Source organism: Equus quagga, chromosome 2, assembly GCF_021613505.1.
Source record: "Equus quagga isolate Etosha38 chromosome 2, UCLA_HA_Equagga_1.0, whole genome shotgun sequence".
Taxonomy (NCBI): Eukaryota; Metazoa; Chordata; class Mammalia; order Perissodactyla; family Equidae; genus Equus; species Equus quagga.
Window position 1 is genome coordinate 47,662,181 of NC_060268.1, and position 18,078 is coordinate 47,680,258.

General features: G+C 47.3%; 1 protein-coding gene across 8 annotated transcripts in view; it reads right to left on the reverse strand.

Moving 5' to 3' along the window:
• The window catches only part of MYO5C (myosin VC), a 92,519-nt gene that overhangs the window by 36,158 nt on the left and 38,283 nt on the right, over positions 1-18,078 (reverse strand). For all 8 annotated transcript variants that reach the window (XR_006887588.1, XR_006887587.1, XR_006887586.1 and 5 more), the window contains 12 exons: positions 17,886-18,026; positions 16,298-16,423; positions 13,933-14,016; positions 11,640-11,774; positions 11,092-11,189; positions 9,772-9,858; positions 9,144-9,255; positions 8,142-8,353; positions 5,449-5,614; positions 4,977-5,123; positions 3,351-3,515; positions 1,986-2,079 (listed from right to left, as the gene is read on the reverse strand). Coding sequence is in view for 5 of the 8 variants with exons in the window: in XM_046654376.1 (XP_046510332.1) it covers positions 1,986-2,079; positions 3,351-3,515; positions 4,977-5,123; positions 5,449-5,614; positions 8,142-8,353; positions 9,144-9,255; positions 9,772-9,858; positions 11,092-11,189; positions 11,640-11,774; positions 13,933-14,016; positions 16,298-16,423; positions 17,886-18,026 (1,567 nt within the window). In the remaining 3 variants the exon portion in view is untranslated. The remainder of the gene's footprint in view (positions 1-1,985; positions 2,080-3,350; positions 3,516-4,976; positions 5,124-5,448; positions 5,615-8,141; positions 8,354-9,143; positions 9,256-9,771; positions 9,859-11,091; positions 11,190-11,639; positions 11,775-13,932; positions 14,017-16,297; positions 16,424-17,885; positions 18,027-18,078) is intronic.

Consider the following 18,078-nt stretch of genomic DNA (forward strand, 5'->3'; position numbering starts at 1 on the left):
AGTCCCCGGCGCTCTGGCCAGTCTGTGCTATGACAGTCCCACACTCCCACCATGTCCACACACAAACGGTGCAGCCCATCAGAGCCCGACGTCCCTCTCTGTACTGAGCTGACACCCATCCTCGAGTTCTCTCTCATTTTTGAGTCCTGCCCAAGAGGGGAGCCCAGGGATGAGGAGACAATAGCAATCCTCCCAATTACCTGGTTAAAATTTTAAAAAGCCAACCGTAATAGTTTGTCCAAAGTAGCATCAAATGTCCCTGGATCAAAATGATTGCTTTAGAACATCATGAGTTAGCCAGGAAATACTCGGGAAAATGCTTAAGCTTTCATTTAGAGGCCAACATGTTTGACATAATTTCCATTTTCAATTCGCTCACATTAACTGGCTTCAGTTCTGGCGCATACCATCTCGGGCCATTTGCAAAGGGGCTACAGAGGCTGCCCAAATACGACTTTCTTCCTAAGGGCAGCAGGACGGTGTCTGAGCTGGAATCTCAAAAAGGGGAAGCGACACATGATAACATCCCTTAGTCACAGGTCACAGGGTAAACGAACGTTGGTGCTTCTCACAAAACATGGTTTGCCGTGTGTAGGGAGACCCGCAGGATAAGCAGTTCATCAACACTGGGTTTGAAAGTTTTCAGGCACTTTTTAGGAGGAGGTATAAAATTATCCACCCAAATATGTCGATGCTGTCAAATATATAATTTTCACGACACACTTGTGGGAATTTAAATTTTCTTGTGGGAAATTCCACTCGAAGTTAGAAAACACAACAAATTCCCAAGAGGAGGGTACTGTAATAAAAAAGCTGGAGGAAAGGCCTTCTCTAACTCGGGTGTGAGGTTTACTCACAGACCTCTGACCTCCCTCTGTTCATCAATGCTCATACCATCAGTCCTTAGAGACAGGCTGGAGGGCACGCAGGATCTGGAGCAGGAGGTCATGCCCGTCCTTGGCATCATCTGAACGGCCTCTCCTACTCTGTTGGCCAGGACTCGGGACGTTTACTTCATCCTGCCCACATGTGCTTCTCCCACACTCTCACATGAACCCCAGGGCTCCTGTGCCCCTCTGGATCCTGGTGTATCCACCACTCACTGGGCCTAAGGCATGTGCTGGATGCCCAGGCCTGAACCCTCCTGCTCCAGCTGCCTCCACGTCGGAGCTTAAGGCAAAGATCCCTGGACAAGATAGATAATCGAGTGTGGTGATTTAAACTCTCTGGTCAGGAACCACCAGGCTCATGGTCCTGTTGGAATGATTTATAGCAAGTTCTTGCGATTAGAATTTGAGCTGAAAAGTTAAGGACGGACAGAGCTAGGCTCAGGGTAGCTGCCCAAAGCCCTAAATGAAAGTGATACCACTGGTTGCAGGGGTCTGCCTCTGACAGCCTGCGGGTGACGTGGCTCAAGCGCTAAGGAGGGCCCTTCGTCCAGGGCCAGGGCAGTGACAGAGGATGTGGGTACCACTTAGACCAAGTAACTTGGACAGATGTCAAATTTGACCACAAATCCTTGGCAAGCAACAAACATGACTCCAACATTACCCTAACTGTGGATCGGGATCGGCACAAAGTTAAAAAACAAAAAAACAAAAAAACACAGATGTCTGAACCACCCCTGCCACCACCACCCACAGACACACCCATGCACACACACAGACACACGCCCCCATTTCCTGATGGAAAAGCTCCAGGCTGATGGCCTAACCACCTGTGCTTTGCAAATGGCCCAGGAGGTCCTGAGTCAGGGATTGCTGTGCAGTCTGACAAAAGACGGAAATAAAACAGATGAACCTAAAGGATAAAGTTACCGCAATTAAAATATAGTTATTCTCTGTGGAGCAAAAATTCTCTCCTTACACTAAGTATACACCAGACTCCTGATTTGGCCTAACCCTCGGTTCACACCCAGTAGTTTTCCCCGAGGGACTGGACAAGGGAACTTATGACTGTACGTATCAGGCCACCCTGGGCCTTACCTTTCAACTCTTCTGTCTTCTCTTGGAGCTTCAGCTGTATTTGCTCTTTTTGTATTTCCAGTTCTGAATTATGCTTCTGAAGCTTTGCCAATTTCTAGCAAAGGGAAGATAACAAAAAGCTTTTTGAAAACCTCACTTCAAGTTTTGCCATCAGTGCCTCTCTTGGGGAACTTTTTCCCGGTCACCACTCCTGTCCACAGATAACAACAGGCACCAGCCCGCTGCAAGATGCTGCACTCAGTTTCACATGCGAGGGCTCCACACGACTTCAAGGAGACACTCGTGCCCAACCTGGCCCAGCAATGGTTAAAATCAAGGAGAAAGATTCAAAGCCAAGGTCTCCTCAAAGTCAAGGAAACTCCTCTATCCTTTTCTTGAGCTTCTTGATAACCAGGGTATTTGTATATTTAATATGATATAAATAATATATGATATAGAGTGGATTCGCACTTTGAGAGTGTTATCAATCAGGAAGGATGTGTGACCACGACAGAAGTTCTAGATTCTCTTGGTAAAGTGCTTGCTGGCAGCTGGAGGCCCCTTGGTGCTGATGGTTAGTGACTGGCAGGGTGGGCAACGCCAGCAGCTGTGTGGGTGCAGCTGGGCACTGGGCGATGTTGAGGGCAGAGGGATGCCCCGGCGCTTCAGACCACCACAACTCTGGGTGCTGTAGGACTTTGGAAAGTGCAGGAGAATGGATGGTAATAAAGTCCACCACCTCAGAAAACACTAGCTCACGCTTATGCCGGGCTCTATGATAGGCATTTGGTTAAATTACCTCATCTGACAATTTTAACATCACAACAACTCTATCAGTCCCTTTTTGTTATTCCCATTTTATATAGGATGGAACTAAAGTTCAGAGAGGGTAAGGGACTTGCCTAAGGCTGCCCAGCCAGGCAGTAGCAAAGACAAGATTTGAACCCGGGACATCTGATTTCGATGTCTACTGCTCTTTCTCCTACACCACAGAGATGAAAACCTGCCCCAAGCTTTGCACTACTGTTCTGGGGAAGACGTTTCAGGGCACACACCAGATGGACAAGCGATAGGGGACCAAGTCATCCTGGAAGAGAGGGAAGCATTCAACCAGGGCTCCTTCTCATGCCTTTCATCACTTGACAAAAGTTGAAAAGAAGAGGAGACCTTATGTTGCGCTTCTTGTAGCATGAGCCTCCGCCTCTTCCCCCAGACTCTACACCTCTGATCTCCCCTCCCCTAAAAGGCAGGCTCCCTCTGGTAATGGAAGCCAATAGCAAAATGTGATGTGCTCTGCAGAAATCCGCTGTGTGGGAAAATGCTGCACTGCGATCTCTTCCACGGACAGACTCACGACACATTTCCAGGGTCACCACCAACACAGACCTCTTCCATGGCAGCCTTGTATCTCTTCCCCTTCTCCTCATAATTGTGCCTGTGGGTAGCTGCTCTGTCCAGTTCTGATTCCAGTTTCTGAATCTTCTCCACATCACTGGCCCGAAGAGCAGCCAGGCTGGTCAGCTTCTCCACCAGCCCGTGGTTCTCTTTGTGCTAGAGAAAAGAAACAGCAGATGCTTAGGGGTTTATCCAAAATAAAGATGCTGTTCCATTTGTGTCTCACAACCTTTAACATGGCATCTAAATCTATCAGAGGTTTATGTACACTGATCACATTTCTCATTACGATGGCAGGTACCAGCATCTTCATCCCAGTGAAAATAGCAAGGAAGATCTACCTGGTCAGGCAAATGTCTTCCTGAGCTGGTGGCTCTTTTATAGTAGGAACAGTCCAATCCTGGAGCTCCAAGACAACCCTAGAGTTGCAGGCTGAACTGCGTCCTGCACTGCCCACCCCCAAATTCACGTCTTGAAGTCCTAATACTCAGTACCTTGGGACATGACTGCATTTGGAGTTAGGGTCTTTAAAAAGCAATCAAGGTAAAATGAGGTGAGCCCTAATCCAGTTTGACTGGTGTCCTTATAAGAAGAGCTTAGGACAAAGATACACACAGAAGGAAGATGATGTGAAGACACAGGGAGAAGATGGCCAAGTGCAAGCCAAGGAGACACACTTCAGAAGAAAGGAACCCTACCAACAACTTGATCTTGGACTTCCAGCCTCCAGAACTGTGAGAAAATAGATGTCTGTTGCGTAAGCTGCCCAGCCTGTGGTGGTTTGTTATGGCAGCCCGAGCACAGGAATACACCTAGAGCAGAGCCCGGGCAGTGTTGGGAGTCCCACGGGCCCTGCTCCCAGTTGGCTATGGCTGATTTCAGTGCTGTTCTGCACAAGCCATATAACATGCACTCTTGTTACACAGCAGCACAAGGAGGACAAAATGCACCAAAATCTCAAGTCGGTTTGTTTGCATGTTCATCCACTAAGGACTCGTATGGTCTAGCTCAGGGCTAAGTTTACAGTTCGCCTTAGCAGAGCCTCAGTATTATCTGAGACAGGCCTGGGAGTGAGTTTTATAGATCTGGACACTGCATATTCCACAGCCCTTCCCCAGTGGATGACAGTGTATGGATTTTTTTTTTTCCTACGAGTGGGAATGATGTGGGGCGTCTTCCCAAACTAGGCAGGGCTGCAGCCAAACCATATGGACCTTTGGGCAAATTTGAAAATGGCAGTTCCTCTGGGCCAACACAGCACTGAGGGAGCATGGCTTGGCACGCAGATAGCATCTTTGTGCAAATTAGAAAAAGGTCCCCCTGCCTCAAGGAGGTACAGCTTTATGCCAACGCACATGAGCTGGAAGTTGAAGCCAGGCTGGATTTCAGCCTCACCTAGGCTCTTGGGCAAGTGATTATGTGCAGTGTAAAATATACACAACCACATGTGGCAGCCCCTTACAGTGTGCTTGTGTTTTCTAGTCCAGGTGGTCCATATAAACTGTCTGACCCTCCTAACACGGGCATAAATCTCGACAGTATAGCTAAAGAATTGGCCCAGCACAAAATATATCTGTCAGAAAAAGTACATATGAAAGATGCATTATGAACATCTACCTGATCTTCTAGCTTTTTCTGTAAACGCTGGACCCTGTAAGTAAGCTGAATGTTGAGCACGAATCGTCGGATATTCTGGAATCTGCGTCTGGCCAGCCACGCCCGTGCATATTTCTGAAGGATCACAGCCTTGTGCTCCTCCAGCATCTTTAAAACAAGATTTTGTGAAATGCAGACTGGATCTCCACTGTTTCTCTCATCGACTCCTCCAATGTTGAGAGATGCGACTACTAAAACATTCCCACAGCGTAAAACATGAATTTCTTGTAATGAACCCGCACAGCCCTATTATCCCTAGACTTCGGAAACAGTAACCAAGTCCTACCTGCAGCAGACATGCATGAACAGACTGTCGCATACCAGAGCTCTCTGCTCCACATCATGCAAAGAAACTTTCTCATTACTATTGGTGAGAAATAACATAAGCCCTGAGAAACCCACGTCCCAAGAAAGCACGTGGTCTCAGGCGCACCTTTCGATACCTCCTCCTGGCCAGGAATCCTCGGGTGTAGGCCTGGACGGTGATGGTGGCCACACGAATCAGCTGGTACAAGTTGCGAACAAGATATCCACGACAGTACTTCTGAATGATTATGGCGGCCCACGCTTCTTTCAAGGCTGTTGCGGTGACAGCTTTCCTTGGTTAAAAAGAATGTAGAGTAAATCTGTTATCCACAGAGCACCGACTTCTACAACAGACTGACAAGCTGGTGCAGCCCTTTTCACTCAGGAATATTCAAACGTTTTGCAAATCCACACATTAAACTCTGCAAGTGGCTTATTCTAGCGCCTACTCAAGATCAGTCATCCTCTCCTCTTCACCCTGCTCTGAACGAGGATCCAGGCACGAGGAACCACATGTGAACTTTCACACTCTTCGTATCAGGCTGATCAGTCCGTCACTCATGCACCCAGAGACCTTGATCACAAAACTGTGCTTTGGCACTGCATGTGCTCTTGTGGGAAATTACGCTGCGGGCTCTGGATCGGGGGTTGGCAAACTACGGCCTGGGGCCAAATCTGCAGTCCTCCACATGTTACAGTCGAGTTTTATCGGAACACAGCCACACCGACTATTTACATATTGCCCATGGCTGACTTCATGCTTCCATGGCAGAGTTGAACAGTTGTGAGAGAAACTGCACGGCCCAAAAAGCCCAAAGTATTTGGCCCTTACAGAAAGTTTGCCGACTCCTATCTAAAGGACTGGAAGTGAAGACAAAGTTCTTACCTTCAGAGTTTGCAACCTCATGGAAGAGACAGACTGACAAATGGCCAAGAGAGATAAGAGGAAAAAGAAAATGACTACTAAGAGAGCTGTAAGAGAGATCTTACAGAACTATCATTCTGCTTGGGAAGGGCTGACACGGGAGCCAGCCCTTGACGGAAAGGGATTTCTTTAGACAACGAAGGTTAGAAAAGGAATCTCAAGCTGCAGGACCAGAGAAGGCATGGAGGTCTAGCAGTGTCTGAAACACTCAGAAAAGAAGAATTTGTCTGGAATTGCTAGACTATAAGATACATGGAGAAAATTAGCAGTCAGTGAGGTTAGAAAAATAGATGGGGACCATTTGTTATTCAAAAAATATATTTATTGGGGGCCAGCCCAATGGCATAGTGGTTAAGTTCAGCACTCTCTGCTGCAGTGGGCTGAGGTTTGCAGGTTTGGATCCCAGGCGTGGACCTACTCCACTAGTCAGCCATGCTATGGCAGCGACCCTCATATAAAGTGGAGGAAGACTGGCAACAGATGTAAGCTCAAGGCTAATCATCCTCAGCAAAAAACATATCTATATATTTATTGAACACCTACTACATGATAGCCACTGTGCTGTGTTCTAGGTATGGATGCAACAGGAACCAGACAAGTATAGCCCCTGTCCTCACAGAATGTCCATTCTTATGAGGGCATCTAGGCCATGGGAGCCTTGAACACCATCCATGTCAGAGACTGAGTGCTCTTCTGCTGGAAGCAGGGGCCCCTGGAGGCAGTATAGGCAGGAGCAGGGCAGTGGCTCCTTCAGGACCCACTTTAGGAAGATGGGAGAGAAAGGCACAGGTGGAGGGCTGTGCTGTAAGACTGCAAGGCACGAGATGATGAAGGCCTCACTCAGGGTAGGGGTACGGGAATGGAGGAACAGGACAGACACAAAAGGCAAGGGAGGGTAGAATTGTCGTGGTAATTCCCAAACGGAAAGGGAGGATGAATCTGGGGAAGAGGATAACTCGAGTTTCCTCCCCTGTAGACTGCTGCTATTAACTGATCCAGGGGCACGGGAGGGGAGCCTGGCTGCGCGTGCACGTAAGACGGTCGCCTGGGGCAGGTGGGTGAAACGGCAAGTCCATTTGGGTTGTGCTGAACTGAAGGCTGCAGTGCATCAACCACAGGGAGAAGCCCAGATGCTGCTGGAGGCCAGGCCTCAAGCTCGGGAAGAGGTCAGGCTCAGTGGCACAGCCTGATCCTTAAACACCTGCCTTCTCAACTACCCTCACAGCCTGCCAAGGAGGGAGGCAGGGTGGACACACAGAAGCACACAATGCTATCCAGAAAGGATGCCTGTCTCACTGGCCAGCCTGCCGCGGCCTCTTGGAAGCACTCAAGGAGGGGTAGGAGGGGCGAGGCTGGTGGAACTGCCCTCCACTCAGCCATGCCCTAGGGGCCAATGCGGTAGCCCCACCCGGGGGCTCTGTGTTTGCTGGCGGGGCCTTGCCATGGATCCCCTCAGGTATTATGTCCCATCCCCGCCACCCCTGCCATATGCACATAAGCTCATCAGCGGCTATTCACGGCGTCCTTACTCAGGGGCTTCACTAGGACCCTGATCATCTCAGGCATTTTCAATTCCCATAGACAAGGGGCCCAGTGCCTCTCCCCGGTCTCACTGGGAATCTGACCTTCTTTAGCAACACCTTGATGGGAGCTTCCTCTCTTCAGGGTCCTGGTTGTCACCTCTGCCACATGGTGACAACAGGCAGAGTCAGCACTATCTGCCCCTGAAGACACCCTTCTCACCTCAAGGCTCATGGCCACCTTGGGGACCCACACACACATCTGTACCCCAGGTCCCAGGAGAAAGGCCCTTTGTCCTTGACAGGCCCCTCCCCATGGAGGTAAGGGGCGAAGAAAGCTCTACAATTCCACACTCTTCCTTGGTTCCCACATACCTCACGGTCTGCTGACCCCGGAAGTACCGCTGGATTATCAGGGCAGCTTGTTTCTCTCGGAGGAATTTTTTTCTCTGGAGCCAGCCACGAATGTGCTTTTGTATCATGACACAACTCTGCCTCAGTTTATCCAATCGGAGTTTCTCTAAATAAGCCACTTGTCCCGCTCTGAAGAAAATTTTGGTTTTACCAAACTGGTACTGATTAGAATCCTGGAAACGAAAAAGGATATAATCAGAAACAAAATCTTTCAGATTTTCTACAGTATTTGGAAAAGATATTTAGAGGTTCAAACATGCCAAAAACATGGTTATTTTGACATATCTGTTCTTTGGCACAAAGCAGAAAAATTCTGATTGTGATCCAGAAGTTTGTATTTTAACTTGTCTGTTTAAAGCCACTTTTGGGAGAAAGAAGTGGACTTGAGGCTGAGATGTCCACCTGTGGGGTGAGCAGGGGGTGTATATTCTTGGAGATTCTCAGCCTTTCCTATGTGGTTTGCACAAAAGAGCAGAGGCACCTGGAAAGGCTTGGTTTCTGTCTTCATTTTGGCTTCTCTTCACCACCCCCTTTCCTGGCCATCGAAACTCTTTCTCTACCTCTTTTCTATCATAATCCATGGCTTCAGCAATAACTCAAATCCACACTGGGAACCGTGTCTGGAAGACCCTGGCTTACTGTCCCTCTAGTTGACTGTGCAACATTAGCCAGGCCCAGGGAAGCTCCCTAGATTGTGGGGAAACTGAGCAGGACAGGAGGATACTGGGGGAGGCCAGGGTTCGGATGTGGGTCCCTAAAGGAGACTCCTGCTGCCAGGAGATGACGCCCCACGAGTGTGCCTGCTCTGATCTCCTGAGCACGTAAATGCTGGGGCACGCTGCCATTCTTCTTAGGCATTCGTGACAACTGCGGTCCTGAGACAGAGGCAAAGATGAGGAAATGCATCTGGGAGACGAGCTGCTCAGGAAGAGCCCGTGATTCCAGGGGATGAGGAGGACTGACCTGGATGAGCCTGTGTAAAACCACTTTGCACACCTCCTTCTTATCACCGAACGAAAGCTCCTGCTTGGTCATGAGGATACCGTAGCGACTGTAGAACTCGATGTACGTCCACCTGGAAAGTCAAACCAGGAGCTAAGGAGGTGTGGTGGAGAGGAAGTGTGTCATGTCTGTGGACCCCCCAGACCTGCTACTGTTGGTGGGGTAGGGGTGGGATCTGTTCCAGGCATGGTGGCCCTGACCTTTGACCCATCTCCCTCCCAGGACACCTCCTAAACCTCACCCAGAGCACACCTGTCTGCACCCTGACTGTTTTTGTTAACGCTCCACTCCAGCCACTGTCTTCTTCCTCCCCCTCCAGCTCCCTTTCCCAGAGGCGCCGGGGAGGCAGCAGGCACCCTCACTGGCAGCAGAGATGGGTGATGGGGTGATGGGGTGGTGGTGACGGCGGCCTCTGTCCTGCACACTGCCTATTTATCACCCTCTTCTTGCCTTCCCACAGCACAGTGGGAGAAATCTTAGGGGCATTTTACAAAAGTATCTGACCAAAAACATCGCAGCTGTTCCCTTGGTTCTTAGCGTGGACCTGAAGTTGGACACTATTCCCCGAAAACAAAGACTGACCACATACCTGGAAGGGTAGCTCTGTGCACTGATGCGAATTGTTTCCAAAACACCACAGGCTCGCAGCTGCTGAACAATTCTTTTGGAGTCAAACCTTAAAGTAGATGAGGTTCTACAGTCACATGTTGCTTAAGGATGGGGACACGTTCTGAGAAAGGCACCGTTAGGAGATTTCGTCGTTGTGTGAACATCATAGAGGGGACTTAGACAACCCTAGATGGTAGTGCCTCCTACACACCTAGGCTCTATGGTACTAATCTGCTGGGACCACCATTGTATATGTGGCCTGTCACTGACCAAAACGTCATTACGCAGCATATGACTGTAATGCGTTAAGCCATTGTAATTGATAAACATGCCCCTAAACAGTGTGCAGACTTGCCCAGACTGTGAGCTCCTAGAGGCAGGATCCACCTCTGTAATTCCCATGCCAGGCACCCAGCAAATACTTAATAAGGATCTGTTGGATGTCAAAGGAAGACAGTACCTCTGAGACAGTTCAGAAAGCTATACAGAGAATCCAGAGACTAGGAGAAGGCCTGTAGGGGTCTGGCCGTTGTGTTGAGCTTCAAATGACAACAGAGAGGAAGAAATGTTCAAGCTTACCTCGTCCAAGCACCCATTTGATGCCTGAGTTCCCGTTACAAGACATCCAACAGGAGGTCCTCTGGCTTAGGTCTGACCCCCTGGTGACCCATAGACACGTTCACCACCTCCATGGACAGCGTGTCCCCCTTAGCCTCCTCTTAGCTTGAGTCAGCTAAGAGAGACTGTAACTTCCACTCAAGGATCTGGGACCTTTTCCTTGGGGCCCTAGGGAACAAGTCTAATGTCTCGTGTCATGTTTTAGGGTCAAACTTCTGACCCCTCCACAGCCTTTCTCCTACGAACACATACAAATTCTTATAACCAAGGAAAAGGTCCTGGCTTTCTCAGTTGCATAAGCATCAGTTGTAGACTATTCTTTCTAGTCTAGCTCCTTTGCTGATCCTGGAGACGAGGTGGCTTAGCCAGAGGGGTTGTGCTAACATTGTATGCAAAGGGCAGAATTATGATGAGACACTTAAAAACCCAGAAACAGTCGGTGGTTACCAGGGAAAAGGGGGGGTGGGGGGAGGGCACAAAGGGGGAAGTGGTGTACCCACAACATGACTAACAAAAATGTACAACTGAAATCTCACAAGGTTGTAATCTATCATAACATTAAGTAAAAAAAAAAAAAAACCCAGAAACAGTAAAGTTCAAGATAATTATAAGCAAATTCTCCAACATCATGACAGAAACAGCTTCCTCCATGTTTCCCTCCCTGGTGCTTAAGGACACTTACTCAAAGGGTAACTTCTCATCATTTGGCTTGATGCATCGAACGTAGTGGGGCGTGGTTGCACTGAGGGTCTCCATGAGCAAGTACAGAGAGCTGCGGAACTAGGGGACAAGGTTAGAGAACAAAGTTGTGCTGAAAGTTAATGCTCAGATCAAGGCGGACAAAAAAAGGTCCAACCTTGGTAAGCTACTCAAGAAGAGGAAAAGTTGACTTGACGCATAAATATCTGTTACGAAAGCTTTTAGTCCATGACTGTGTTTATCAGCATGTCCTACTGTTCTGGGCGGACCACAGCTCTGTCCAAGAATCCCAGATAGCAGAGAACTTAGTGAATCATGTTATCGTCCAAACATGCGGTTTGCTCAGGTGTGTGTGGCCTTAGAGGTTGAGGGACAATGACAATGAACCAGGGCTTTTCTCTGCATTTTATTTATGTCAGATTGGAAGCAGCTCAGTACCTGTGTGCAGGCCTGGAATGGTCCTCCTAGGGCCTGGCTCCCTGGGGGGCGGGCCCTCAGCCCCTCCCTTGCCCTCAGACCCTTTCTCGGTACCTTGCTCCCCACTGTGCTCCGGAAGTGCTTGCTGTTTGGTTTGATGACTTGCTTTGCAGATTTCACTGTGATTGCTGAACCGAAAGGGGAAGAAGGAACTGGATTTTCTATGAAAAAGTTGGCGCAGAGATGAAACTGGAAGGAACAGAGAGGGTTTCAGTGTCAAGTATTCACCCGCAGCCGTCAGCTGGTACAAGCCAAGTAAATGGGCACGACAACCCCCTCTAAACTAGGGAGGGCAAAGTAACAATCTTGGCCACATCTCAGTTCCACAAGGGGACTGTCCTCATTCAGGATGACCCGTGGCTTCTTTCCCAGGAACAGGAGCAGAGAGGATGACCATGTGAACGTCTGCATGTGGTATCACTCAAAGTATCAGAAAAGCGGTAGGACTTACTCTTCCTGCCTCTGTGCCTCGGCTCACGTTGTGTCTGCACCTGGAATCTCCTCCCTCCTACCCCACGCTCTCATCCCCACAGATCCGAACCCTTCCCGATATTCAAGGTTCTGTTAAAATATTTTCCATCCTTACTTCCCTTCACTATACTTGCCCTCGTGCCCCAGCAGGAATTAACCCAACTTCCCACGAACTACCTTAATCTTTCATTTGTAACTCTTTTAAGACGCTCATTACTCTCTATCTTGCGTGAATTATTTCTTTAAACGTCTTATTTTCTCTCTTAGAGTGACCCTCATATTTCTTTAAGTCAGACGTTGAGAATCTCCTTCGAGAGAGTCCCTGTGCACTGCATCCTTGTGCACCCCCACGCAACGAGCGGATCTGAAATCCCCGGGCCTCTGACAGCGTTTATGCTTAGTGAGACAGCCATCTGTGCTTAGACACGTCCTGCCTGCACCTGTCAGACTGGAGCCCAGGGGACACTTGGGGGTGAGTGAACAATTGGTGTATTAAGTCAACTAATTTTGTACACAAGATACAGGCCATTTCCACATTGAATTCTGTATCATAAATCAGTTTTAATAATGGAAGTTGTCATGCCCTGTGATTTATTTATGATCATTAGCAGAAGGGCTCATGCTCATTTGGGGAAATGCCAAAACACTTGAACATTGGTGCTGGCCTGGTGGCACAGTGGTTAAGTTCACACTTTCCACTTCGGCAGCCCAGGGTTCGCGGGTTCGCATCCCAGGCACGGACCCACACACTGCTCATCAAGCCATGCTGTGGTGGCATCCCACATACAATATAGAGGAAGACTGTCACAATTTTAGCTCAGGGCCAATCTTCGGAAGATTGGCAATAGATGTTAGCTCAGGGCCAATCTTCCTCACCAAAAAAAAACGCTTGAACATTGACAAAGGACTGGGGATCTCTCATCTTTTAAAAGAAGGAAATTAAACATGATAACCAAATCTTCAAAAAAATGAAGTCTCATGTATGAAATATCCTTATTCTCAAATTTTAATAAGGAAATCTTTAGGGCTGGCCCGGTGGTGCAGCAGTTAAGTGCACATGTTCCGCTTTGGTGGCCCAGGGTTTGCTGGTTCGGATCCCGGGTGCAGACATGGCACCACTTGACAAGCCATGCTGCGGTAGGCATCCCACATACAAAGCAGAGGAAGATGGGCATGGACGTTAGCTCAGGGCCAGTCTTTCTCAGCAAAAAGAGAAGGATTGGCAGCCAACGTTAGCTCAGGGCTAATCTTCCTCAAAAAAAAAAAAAAAAAGAAATGTTTAAAGAGGAAAAGAAAAAGCCAGAAGTTGTTCTTCTGGCGACATTTCATCACACAGAACCATGGGTGTGAGGAGCTCACCACCTCAAGCAGCACTCCCTCCCTGTCGCTCTCCCTTGGTCTTGCTTTGTTTTCCCCCTGCACTTAGCATGACCAGTGCCTTCCCCTCTAAGGCACGTCGCCCCCCTGGAATGTGATCTCCATGGAGGCAGGAACTCTGCCTGCCTTGTTCACTGCTGTATGCTCAGAATCTACGACACTGCTTGGTACATGACAGGTGCTGCATAAATATTTGTGATTGAATGCATAAAATGTGACCTGTGGTTCTTTCAATGGTTGTATTAGCTGTCCCTCCTCTGTCATCTGCCCTTTCGATTTCTGATTTTGCATAGAGTGGAGATCTGTATGCTTTCAGAAGCAAGAAACATATTTTAGCCCCAATTCTAAAATACCTGTTATTTGTATGTAGAAGCGACAATTAGCCACTGCAAGATGGTTAATACACACACACACACTTCTTACTCTGTCCTCATACGCATCTAGATCCATGTCAAGCACCTAATGAAGAACATCAATTACCCCTCAGGACTTTACAAACCTTGCTTGCTCTCAGGATTTCAACCAGCATGTCATAGACAGTGTCTCTGTTCTTCTCCAGGAAACCTTCACACTGATACTCTACCTACGCAGAGAAAGGAATGAATTATTTCCAAAGAGGCAAAAGCAGACAGCATCTAGGCGCCACAAGTTTCTTTTCTTTTTTAAGAAAGATTAATGAAGGGGCTATAACATAAAGACAATATTTCAAAAAGAGATTCATTTCTGTTGATCACAGCAACCCCATTATGGAAAGCTCAGACAGCCGGGGCTAGGTCAGGTGATGGAAAGAGCCCGGCTCGCCCACGCCTGGATTTCCCACTAGCCACGGATCGCTCTGCACCCCGCTGGAAGTTCCCTCTGGCTACCGGTGACCAGTGTTCCCTGCCATGTGTGCAGTTAATACAACAAAACCTGGCTTGGGGCTCACTTTGCCTTTGAACTCACCAGGAGGAGGAAAAAGCTCAGTAACTGTCCATTGGGTTCAAACAGAAACGTTCTCCTAAGTCAGCATTAATGTGGTAGAAAGGAAAGAAACACTGATCAGCGGACCGCAAAGCCACGGAGGGGCACGAAAGCCCTTACGGTCAGTCAGGTTGAGAGTGGGGCGGGGTCTGCACTGCTTAGCTCAGCTTAGAGAATTTAGCTTGGAGGAACTCTCCATGCCGCCCTCTCTGATTCATAAGGCCTCTCGAATCCCTCAAACATCAAGACATCCAATGCAGCTGGTTGAACATGCAAATCTCCGGGTTGTGTATTTTAATACGTGATATATATTCTTCATAAATTAAAAAAAACGCATTAAAAATAACATTTTAAAAGTTAACTGTGAGGCTTTTAGGGGTGCTGGGATCTGGAGGCAGAGAGGGTATTCAGGGACCCCTGGGCAGGGACTCCGCTTTGTCCCCCTGGGTAAGAAAGTGTCCTTAATTGGTGCAGAGTTTGGGTTAAGAACCAGGAACCCTGGCTGTGTGTAAACACTCTCTTGTGAACGGAGTACACGGATGATTGTTGTATAAATTCTTCCAGGCTGGCGGTGCAAACCACTAGTATAAACGGGCGAAGGTGTAACAAATCTAGAGCTTTCCCCACCCAGGGAGACCATCTACAGGGACAGTGTCACAGGCGGCTGAGTGCCTCTGCTGGGGGCTCTGGGCACCGAGGGGAGACGTGCTGACCTCCTGCATCTAAGCATAGCTGCCTTGCTTTGAAATGATTTTATTTCCTCGGCTTATTAAAGTGAAAACCTAAGCTGACCTGAGAGTGTGTACGGCGTCTTCCGACACAACACAGTCCATACAAAATGCTGCACTGTCAGCTCTTTTAAGGGGCCTTCTTGGCAGTGCCAGGTGACGGAATTAAATGCAGAGAGACTATGAATTACAAAGAGGGTCTTGAAGTAAATCCCATTTATGCTTTGTATCAAGTCTGACCCCTCTTTTTTCTTTTTCCCCTTGAGATCCGAACAGTGACATTATAAAGAACAATGACCAGAAAATATAAGGACATAGCATCCTTCATTTCTAATGCATCTTTTCAGGAACTACCTGAAAAACTCTAAGCACTGAAAGGCTATTGTATTTTACAGGATTCTTTCAGCCCGCAAATATTATTACAGCTTTCCAGCTCCTTGTCCCCTCCGTTACTCAGGCATGACCAGCAGACTCTGACCCACAACACTAGCCTCTAGGACAGACAAGTGCAGGCCATTCCCATGATCCCCAGGCCATGGCCAGGCTGCTGGAGTAATACCCATCCAGGCAACGGCATAGAGGGCAGGAGTTTCCTTAGGGAAGGAAACCAACATGAGAACAAATGTTCATGACAGGTGGTTATGGTGATGTTTCTTTTGTTCCTTCTACTTTCTAAGCTTTCGTTAATGTGATTTTCTAAAACAATTTTTTCTTTTTATTAAAGTAACATTTGTTTCATAAAAAAATAGGAGATAAAGAAGGAAATAAAGATTACCTAGAAACCCCATCATCTTAAGTCAACCTATGTTACCAATGTAATAAATATATTATAACTTATAAAAGGAAAACCTCAAAAAAAGATACCGCTTTCAATACAGGAAACAATTTTGCTGTCTTGATTATATCAACTTCATAGAGAAAATAAACTGATTAGATGTTAATGAACTCACATAAATTCAAAATCAGAAATGAAGTCCACTAGCTACAGGTTTATCTTTATAGCAGTATAATAAAAACACATATTTTGTGATAAAAAAATTAAGAACTGTTAACACATGCACACACACAGACAGGTATCCTTCATCAAAGCTACAGGCCAAGTGTGACTTGAATCCGTCCAGGAAACATCTCTGGCTCCGGGGCAGACAGCCCCGCTCCAGACTTCCACAGTACCTTATCAGCAAAGTGCTGGATGATAAAGGATGTATTTGACATTCTGGGTTTTTCAAACAAAGAGTTCTTGTTGACGAAATTATTATACAGCTTTTGAAGCCAGTTTTCATCAGTTCCATGTGGTAACTGGAAGAGAAAAGCAAATCAAATAGCAACTAAGAAACGAGGAAAAGTGCAAATTCTAAGAAACCACGATGAGCTGGCACCTCAGGGGGAGCTGCTCTAGATCCACGGCTCCTTTTTGTCAAAGCAACTCTAGGCATAAACCTGTCCTTGATCTCAACAACCTTTAGAGTGATATTTAAATGGATCTATCAATGCCCTTTTAGCAGAACAAAATGTTATAAACAAAAAGGAAATGGTCGTATAACGACTTAAGAATGAAGAATTTTATTTCCGCAAAATTGGTAGTATTTTAGTCCTTCCTCCCAAAGAAGTCCAAAGGTTCAGGAAAAGGCACGGGTTCCACTACGTGACCATGACTTTATTCTCAGTTGAATGGGGGAGACTGGCACCTGAATGTAGTCCTCTCACCCCACCTCAGGAAAATAGTTTTTCTTTGTTTTACTGCCTAATTAATAACTACCTCCTTGAACTAAGATCTCACCTCCTTGAACTCAGCTAATTGCAAAACCTTGATCCTGGTGATTCTGAAGCTCTCATTTATATTCAGCCTGAACTCTGTGAATCTGATGCCCCGCTTGTCCAAATGACGCCTGCATCGTCTCTGTGATACTGGTCACCTGGGGAATGTCTGTGCAGAGGGGGGACAAATATTTCCTAGAAGCTCCCTTGGCCTCTGCACCCTGCCCCCGGTAGATCGTTCCAGAATGCTTGGCCCTGACGCCTGCCCTTTAATCTTATATCACTGAAGGGGCCAAGGCACAGGAGGCACCAGAAAAAATAATCTGTGAGAAGAAGCATGGAATTCAGAATTCTAGGGAGAAAATGCCAGTAAGTCTTCAACATTATAATTATTTTTTTGGTACAAATAAATCTCTGGAAAAGAAACAAAATGGGGTTTAAAACATCCAAATACAACCTTTAAAACCAAAAATATGAGTACTGTCCTGGGGATTATTTGTTCCTGTGGCCCCATGAGGGACACTGCTAGGCTGACTCACTGTAAAGTTGTTCCTCCCAGAGGGAAATAGGAGGAAGAAAACTCCTAGAGACCTCTTCTCTCAAATCGCGTGACGTTAATTTTTCAGCTAGACCTCCTCATGGGTGGATGACTCATAGAATCAGGAAGTAAAAGAACACTCAGTTCTCGTTCGTCATTAAGTGTGTGGTCCCTTGCTGTTTCCACGTCCACTGTACACACACCCAGGCCAGCTCAGAAGGCTCCTCCTTGCTGGATGTGACCTAAGAGGTCGTGCATGCTGCCCGAGGGTAGGCGACACACGCTGAGGGTGGAGGTTCACCCGGCCCTCCAGGGTCCCTGCCGTGGGCTGCTGTCCCAGCATTGATACCTAACCAGTTGGTAACATGTCAAGAATTTACATGTAGGTTAAAAAAGATCCACTTTGCAATATGCTCATCTGTTACTACTCAGAAGTTGAAGAAAACAATTATTTTTAAAAGTTACCAAGCATTCTTCATCCAGTAACTCCAAAATGCCCATTTTTGCTTCAATCAGGTCAATTACGGATTGGTTGTCATAAAAATCTATCAGAGTCCAAGGGATATCTTCCTTTATATATTCTTCTTGTTCAAGCTTAAAGACATGCTGGGAATCCAGAAGGTAATACAAAAAGTAGAACAGAGTATTAAAGAGTGCT